Genomic DNA, 9,471 nt, shown 5'->3' with positions numbered 1-9,471 from the left:
ATTATATTGCAATTTCTCACCAAGGCCTTGTAGGAATTTTCCTATAAATAGCCATATGTTTGTAGATGAAAGGCATCCCTCTTTGTATCCAATTTTCTATCTAGTTTTTTCTAAGTTTCTAAAGAGAAAGAGAAGAGTAATCTTGGTCTCTTCCTCTAACCTTTCGCTTTGTAGTAAAAATATTCTTAGTCTTTTGAAAATATTTTTTAGCTTTTCTCACTTCATAATGGAGTAATTTCTTGTTGTTGGGATAGTTGATGAAGCTTAATATAATTATAATACTATCTCAGTTTCAATACATTCTTGGCCTGAAACTCTATTTACATTTCATATTGTGATGGAATGATGACTTTTTAATCATTATTATCACATCTACATATTTTATATCTAAGTTATTCTTATATTAATTTTGTAATTCTCACGGAGCAAAATTAATATATAATAACTGATGAATAGAATATTAGAATGAAAGTAATTTTTAATAAGATTATTATTTCAAGTCTATAATCTTGCTTTCCTCAGTTTTAATTCTCACGGAGGAATTGTTGAAGGCAAGATTATTGATTTTCTAGTAAAAATATTCTCATGAAGTTTTTACTACACTTGAGCACAAAATATTAGAGTTAAAAATAATTTTTAGTAAGATTATTGTTTCAAGCCTGTAATCTTGCTTTCCTCAGTTTTAATTCTCACGGAGAAATTATTGAAGGCAAGATTATTGATTTTCTAGTAAAAATATTCTCACGAAGTTTTTACTACGCTTGAGCACAATTCAGGCAAGATATTTCAGTTTAATCGTCACTAGTTTTAAATCAATTACTTGACATAACCTCGCGGAGTGCTATTATTTATTTATTTCGTAGTGTAAAAATATAATTGTATTAGCAATAAGCAATTATTCTTTAGAGAAATACGTATGAACCTGAGATTTTATTGTAATGATATATCAAGTGAATTCAACGATTCCCAACTCTTTTTAAATATAAACTTTTCAGAAGAAATTTGTCTTAATTTATAATTTCAAACAAACCTTTCATCAATTTGGTTCTCTCAAATAGTAGTCAAAATATTACAAGTCTGTAGCTTAGATTGTCCAATCTCTGTGGGACAATATCATAAACTATACTAGAATTTGACAAAGTACGAGCAGAGAAATCCTATACACACAAGTTTCGTCAAATTTTTGGCACCGTTGCCGGGGATTGGCACACATCTACTTCAGATTAAATATTTTATTACTAATTTGAGAATTTATTATTGTTGTTAATTTTTCCTTCAAAATGTTATCTCCTACATACTACTATCATAATTGTTACTATTATTAGGAGCAATTCTATAAAATATTGTAAAAAAGCATATAAAAAAAAGAAAAAAAAGAAATCCCTCATAGTTAGTACTTAAACCTACTCTATTTTATATTTTGCTATTATATTATTATTGTTAGTACTAACATCTATATAATAGTATAATATATTAGTTTTGTGATTCACAATCTCATTTTTTTTTATTTGTCATTTTTTAAGTATATTTTATTATTTTTATTATTATTATAATTGTAAGTACTCGTTTTTACTATTCTAGTTCTAAAAGTATCCTTTGTACTATTCTACATTACTATTATAACTATTACTTTTACTATATCTTTATAAAATAATATTTTATTCAACTTTTTTTAATTGATAGTACTTTAATCCTTCAACATACTTGATTTATTATTGATTTTTTATATAATATAATTAGTATTATATTATTTCTTTTGATGGTTAGTTACAACTTACTATTTTAGTTAACTATAATATTATCGCACTAATTTTTTTAATTCATTTTTAAAACTATCTATTACTATTTTAGGAAATGTCTTTATTTTACTTTAATTTCAGATAGTTTATGGCCCGCTCTTCTGCAAAAGAGTTGGCCAATAACGATCCTGAAATTGAAAAAACTTTGCGATTGTGCAGGAAAGGACAAATATCGTCTCAAAACATAACTTATAACAGAATGGAGCACCAATTAGAAGATGATAACAATCCACTACAAATTCCACCACCAGCTCATGTAGAGGAGCAGTTTGATGAAGTGGCGCCAAGACCACCAAACAGAATCCTAAGGGATTATGCTAGACCTGATCACTTTAACTGTGAATCTAGTGTCAGGAAACCTCCAGTAGCAGCCAATAACTTTGAAATCAGGACAGGCCTGATTCAAACAATTCAACAATCTTGCATTTTCACTGGTGATCTAAGTGAAGATCCACATAGTCATTTAATTGACTTTTTAGAATTAGTTGAAACTGCAAAGTATAATGGAGTACCTCCTGAAGCAATTAAGTTAAGGCTATTTCCTTTTTCTTTAAAAGGAGAGGACAAAACTTGGTTACGAAGTTTGCCGCAAGGGTCTGTAACGACCCGACCCGTCGTTACGGGAGTTACCGCCCCGTTTTCCCCGTTTTATGCTTCTATATGTTTCATTATACGTGTTTGGAGAATTTGAAGTAATTCGGATAGAGTTCGGTTAGAAATGAGATAATAAGTCTCTTTATGAGAAGGTTAGTTTGGAAAAGTCAACCGAATGTTGACTTATGAGTTAGAAGGCTCGGAATGGATTTCCGATGATTCGACTAGTTTCGGGGGATGATTTGTGACTTAGGAGCGCACTCGGAATTGAATTTGGAGGTCCGGTGTAGAATTAGGCTTGAATTGGCTAAGGTTGGATTTGGTGAATTCCGGATGGTAGGTGAGATTTTGATCCGAGGGTCGGAATGGAATCCCGAGAGTTGCAGTAGCTCCGTTAGGTGATTTTGGATATGCGTGCAAAGTTTCAGATCATTCGGAGGTGTTTAGGACGGGTTTTAGATCAAATGCAAGTTTCAGAAGTTTTAGTTTAACTTAGGCTTGAATCCGTGGTAATTCGATGATTTTGATGTTAACGATAGTGTTTTGATGATTGGAACAAGTTTGAATAAGGTCTTGGGGTGTGTTGGTGCTATTGGTTGAGGTCCCGGGGGGCCTCGGAGTGATTTCGGGTGGTTAAACGGAGAATCTTGATGTTTGTTGCAGGTCTGGTGCACCTGGCTTCTGGTATTTCCGCATCTGCGGAAAAGGAGCCGCAGAAGCGGTTCCGCAAATGCGGCTAAGAGATCGCATAAGCGGTCCATGAGGGACCGGGGTAATTCCGCAAAAGCGGACGGGGTATCGCTTCAGCGTGTCCGCATAGGCGAAAACGAGGCCGCAGAAGCGGAATGGTGAGATCCGCAGAAGCGGNAGGTTATGGCAAATTCTCACCAAAATTTCAAGACAAATTGCCATATCAATTTCTCATCAAGGCCATATGATATATTAATATTATATTGTAATTTCTCACCAAGGCTTTGTAGGAATTTTCCTATAAATAGCCATATGTTTGTAGATGAAAGAGCATCCCTCTTTGTATCCAATTTTCTATCTAGTTTTTTCTAAGTTTCTAAAGAGAAAGAGAAGAGTAATCTTGGTCTCTTCCTCTAATATTTCTCTTTTTAGTAAAAATATTCTTAGTCTTTTGAAAGTATTTTTAGCTTTTGTTACTTCATAATGGAGTAATTTCTTTTTGTTGGGATAGTTGATGAAGTTTGATATAATTATAATACTATCTCAGTTTCAATACATTCTTGGCCTGAAACTCTATATACATTTCATATTGTGATGGAATGATGATTTTTTAATCATTATTATCACATCTACATATTTTATATCTGAGTTATTCTTATATTAATTTTGTAATTCTCACGGAGCAAAATTAATATATAATAACTGATGAATAGAATATTAGAGTGAAAGTAATTTTTAATAAATTATTATTTCAAGTCTATAATCTTGCTTTCCTCAGTTTTAATTCTCACGGAGGAATTGTTGAAGGCAAGATTATTGATTTTCTAGTAAACATATTCTCACGAAGTTTTTACTACACTTGAGCACAAAATATTAGAGTTAAAAATAATTTTTAGTAAGATTATTGTTTCAAGCCTGTAATCTTGCTTTCCTCAGTTTTAATTCTCACGGAGAAATTGTTGAAGGCAAGATTATTGATTTTCTAGTAAAAATATTCTCACGAAGTTTTTACTACGCTTGAGCACAATTCAGGCAAGATATTTCAGTTTAATCGTCACTAGTTTTATATTAATTAATTGACATAAACTCACGGAGTGTTAATTATTTATTTATTTCTTAGTTTAAAAATATAATTGTATTAGCAATAAGCAATTATTCTTTAGAGAAATACGTATAAAACTGAGATTTTATTGTAATGATATATCAACTGAATTCAACGATTCCCAACTCTTTTTAAATATAAACTTTTCGGAAGAAATTTGTCTTAATTTATAATTCCAAACACACCTTTCATCAATTTGGTTCTCTCAAATAGTAGTCAAAATATTACAAGTCTGTAGCTTAGATTGTCGAATCTCTGTGGGACGATATCATAAACTATACTAGAATTTGATAGAGTACGAGCAGCAAATCCTATACACACAAGCTTCGTCAAATTTTTGGCGCCGTTGCCGGGGATTGGCACACATCTACTTCAGATTAAATATTTTATTACTAATTTGAGAATTTATTATTATTGTTAATTTTTCCTTCAAAATGTTATCTCCTACATACTACTATCATAATTGTACTATTATTAGGAGCAATTCTATATAAGATTGAAAAAAAAAGAGCATATAAAAAAAAAATCCCTCATAGTTAGTACTTCAACCCACTCTATTTTATATTTTATTATTATATTATTATTGTTAGTACTAACATCTATATAATAGTATAATATATTAGTTTTGTGATTCACAATCTCATTTTTTTTTATTTGTCATTTTTTAAGTATATTTTATTATTTTTATTATTATTATAATTGTAAGTACTTGTTTTTACTATTCTAGTTCTAAAAGTATCCTTTGTACTATTCTATATTACTATTATAACTATTACTTTACTTTATCTTTATAAAATAATATTTATTCAACTTTTTTTAATTGATTAGTACTTTAATCCTTCAACATTACTTGATTTATTATTGATTTTTTTTTTCATATAATATAATTAGTATTATATTATTTCTTTTGATGGGTAGTTACAACCTACTGTTTTAGTTAACTATAATATTACCGTACTAAGTTTTTTTTAAGTCATTTTTAAATCTATCTATTACTATTTTAGGAACTGTCTTTATTTTACTTTAATTTCAGATAGTTTATGACCCGCTCTTCTGCAAAAGAGTTGACCAATTACGATCCTGAAATTGAAAAAACTTTGCAATTGTGCAGGAAAGGACAAATATCGTCTCAAAACATAACTTGTAACAGAATGGAGCACCAATTAGAAGATGATAACAATCCACTACAAATTCCACCACCAGCTCATGTAGAGGAGCAGTTTGATGAAGTGGCGCCAAGACCAGCAAACAGAATCCTAAGGGATTACGCTAGACCTGATCACTTTAACTGTGAATCTAGTGTCAGAAAACCTCTAGTAGCAGCCAAAAACTTTGAAATCAGGACATGCCTGATTCAAACAATTCAACAATCTTGCATTTTCACTGGTGATCTAAGTGAAGATCCACATAGTCATTTAATTGACTTTTTAGAATTAGTTGAAACTGCAAAGTATAATGGAGTACCTCCTGAAGCAATTAAGTTAAGGCTTATTTCCTTTTTCTTTAAAAGGAGAGGCCAAAACTTGGTTACGAAGTTTGCCGCAAGGGTCTATTACCACATGGGACCAAATGACTCAGAAATTTTTAAATAAATATTTTTCCCTGCTAAAACAACAAAGTTAAGACAGGTGATGATAGGCTATAATTGCATATTTTAGTCGCTTATTACACTCGAATTTACAGCACTTTAATTGAGTTTGCACTAATTGTGTGTTTTATGCCTTGTAGGTGTGATTCCGAGCTATATAGATGTTATGGAATGAATTTAAGTGATTTGAAGCTTTGAAGTCTGAGTAAAAGCTCAAGGAATTAAGCCGGGATCGTGTTCGGGGGTCAAATTTGATAATTAAGTACGAACGAAGACTTGAGGAGGCATATTGCGCACTGTCTAGTAAAATAGACATAACTTTTTTCTCAGAACTCCATTTGGGCTCCACAATACATGGTTGTAAAGCTAATTCAAAGGGATACAACTTTCATGTTTTACGTGTTTTCAAATTCCAAACGGAACAGGGTGAAAAACGCGGTCGAAACCGCGACCGCGGAACTGACCGCGGCAGAAATCAGAGAGCTTGTCTGGCCGCGGTCCTACCACGTTTTGACCGCGGCCGCGCCCCTCCAGGCGTCAAAAAGAAATCCTATTTCGCCCGGGACAAGTTTATTTCGGCCCTACACTATTCCAACTTGTATAAAAGGGGTCCTAGACCTATTTTGAAGGAGAGGGGGACATATTTTGGACACAAATTAGACCTAAGGAGGCAGGAGACACTACTTTAGGGTTAGACAACACCCTTGGAGGCAATAACACATTAGGAGCAAGGCGGAGAATTCTTCTACGAGTTTTTTCCTTCCTCTTCCTATTTTTCATTGTTGGTTATGACTTTTAGTATTGTAGTTTTACATACTATTATGAATAGCTAATTTGTTATCTAGAGTTTTGATAGAACCTTTTGTAGGATAAATTCTTATTATGTTTTTATATAATTGAGCCATAGCTTTTCTCTATTTGTTCAACTACGTTTATATTGTGGTTGGTTGAAGAGCTCTCAATTAGTTGTGCCTATTTAGTATGCATAACTCGGGAGAGAGTGCATATTTAGGTAATTGTTAAACAACACCACTCCCAAAGTATATGATGGATCAATAACCGAGGGTTTAAAGGTGGGATTAGGGATAACGAAGCCTTGGGTGCAATCTGAAGTGAGCTGTATTAAAAGCCAGCTAGCGTAGCTCGGGAGAGTCCGTCTAGTAAATTGTCGTAATTACTCGGGAGAGATTTACGATAATAAGAGTGTTCATGATCGGTAGAGAATACTTAGGCGAAATTATAGAAGACATAGCGGGAAGGATTCCGACAATAAGGGAAATCATAACTCTAGACCTCCTTAATCTTTTCTCTAACCCTCAGTGTCGTTAGTTGTTAATTTACTATTTTAATTTGTTAGTTAATTAGTTAAACACAAGAATCTTAATATCTATAAGTTAGGAATTGTTCAAGCTTGTCTTCTTGGTGATAGTGAACAGCTGTAGCTAAACCTTAGTTCTTTGTGGGATTCGACTCCGGACTTGTAAACCGGATTATATTTGCAACGATCGCATTGTCCTTTTTATAAGGCATAGTTGGGCGTGATTAAATTTTGGCGCCGTTGTCGGGGAACTAACGGTGTAGTTGTAGGTGTACATATTGCTAGGTTTCAAGTTTGAACTTTTGTTTTATTATTTGATTTTTTTATTTTTTTATTTTACTTTTATTTGTTTATTTGAGAAACATGACATCATGGAATTATGAGAATTTTGTTGTTGGTAATTCTACTTTTGATCCTCCTTATGCATATTGTGAAGGAAACCACCCAGGGCAAAATTATCAAAATATTCCCGAGAGCGAGTTTATTGCACCAACTCAATCTTATGTGTGGAATGTGTGTGATATGTGTGGTGGTCAAGATGGTCACTTTCACGGTTGTGCTTATATTTCTTACCTTCCACCAACCCTTTACTTTGATGGTTCTTCTTTCTCTGGTGAAGTTAATAGGAACAAAGAACCCAGGGAAGCTGACCTAAAGAAGATCGAAGATATGTTAAAGTGCATTTTGGAACAACAGAGTAAATTACTACTGCGGATAGAAAGGCAGGAGGAAACTATTCACAACTTGAAAGTTCACATGAGTCAACAGGTTGAAGTTTTTAATGCTCAACAAGCCAATATTGTGAATAGTATCCAAGAAGAGCGTGAATTAGATACAGAAATTGATGAGCTAGAGGAGGAGGCTAGAGTAGAACACCAACAATCAATCACACTAGATTTTGAGGATGACGATGTTGTAGAAGAGATACTATAGTCAACCAAGGATATTGAGGATACATATTGTTATAAACGTCAATACCACACAAGAGGGGGGGGTGATTTGTGTGGTACCTAATTTTCGCGTTAGAAGAACCTGGTTCTTCTAAGTGTTCTAACTACAGCAGTTTGCGGAATAATAAATACTGAAAGTAAAGTGCACAGAGATTTTTACGTGGAAAATACCTGGCTCAAAAGGTGAAAAAACCACGACCTACTACTCAGTACGATTTTCCCAAACTCCACTAAAATCACTGAGCCAAAAACTACATTTTTACAAAACTCTTTGTAAACCTAAGGATTAACTCTAATCCCAGTGTAGCACACAGCCTCAACTGTTGCGACACTTTCAAGTTAACTCTAACTTGAATACTCAATATACCTATTACAATTGCTTCTAGATAAAGCTGAAAGGTACAATATGAAAACCTACTACAATTGAACTAAACTTAGAATAAACACAATGATGAAACTGGTTCTTCTATCTTAGTTCATGTAGCTTCAGACGTGCACACTTGTATCTCGCATATGCTGCTTGCAAATCAGACTTGATCTTTTTGCTCTCAAATATGCTTAACTTCTGCTTATGTGCAACTACCTGTAAAAGAGAACAATCGTTATATTTATAGAGTTAGTAATCAGAGTTTTATAAGAACTCGAATTGTGGATCCTTTGACAATTCGAGTCCAAGAACAACACTAACTCCTAATCCATATTCTTGATCCGGATATAATTCTCTTTTCATAAGGAGACTTCAACTCCTTATCCTATATGCAATCTTTTCGATCAATTCAGAAGATATTGTTGCTGATCCTTGAGACTTATCTTCTTCACGCGTATGTCACATGTGTAAGCATATCAACACTGTGTCTCACATGATGGACCTGGTTCATAACTGAGTTCATTTTGTCAATCTTCAAAACTTCATCTGAACTTGGGCCAACAAATTCCCCCTTTTTGATGATGACAAACTCTGTGCTTTTATTGATCAGAGACCCTGTGGAACTCAGCTTAATTTTCACACTTTAATTTAACTTATCATTAAGGACCAGGTTTAATCAGGTTATAAACATCACATTTTTCAGAACACAAAGTAAACCACAATATCTCTTCCCCCTTTTGGCATCATCGAAAAGTTGCATTTTATTAGAATCCCAGATGTTAATTATTACTCATGGTCACTGGGGCAACTGCAAGTGAAAACATGATTTAGTTAATCAATAATCAGCTTCACAGAAATTTAACTATTAAGATCAGAAGTTTCATAGAACAAGAGAAAACAAAGCACATTGTCATTGATTAGGAGATGTTTCTACAAAACAGACCACAAAAAGAAAAACAAACATCCAACCATGAGCAAAAAAAATAGAGAAAAGTCCCGAATCTGGGTCACTGAAGGAGTTTCTAAACTGGTTCTAGGGCTTGGAGGAACTAGAGGGTTGGGA

At 33.2% G+C, this 9,471-nt stretch overlaps 1 protein-coding gene across 1 annotated transcript; it reads left to right on the top strand.

Annotated features, from left to right (window-relative positions):
• Nucleotides 1,888-5,808, top strand: LOC109235879. Its single transcript, XM_019402127.1, has 2 exons — nt 1,888-2,356; nt 5,696-5,808. Exons 1-2 carry the CDS (start codon nt 1,888-1,890, stop codon nt 5,806-5,808), a joined length of 582 nt encoding a protein of 193 aa, XP_019257672.1.

The sequence above is a fragment of the Nicotiana attenuata genome, chromosome 12 (genome assembly GCF_001879085.1).
Source record: "Nicotiana attenuata strain UT chromosome 12, NIATTr2, whole genome shotgun sequence".
NCBI lineage: Eukaryota > Viridiplantae > Streptophyta > Magnoliopsida > Solanales > Solanaceae > Nicotiana > Nicotiana attenuata.
Note: the sequence above shows the minus strand (reverse complement) of the source record. Positions and strands in the feature narration are given on the sequence as shown.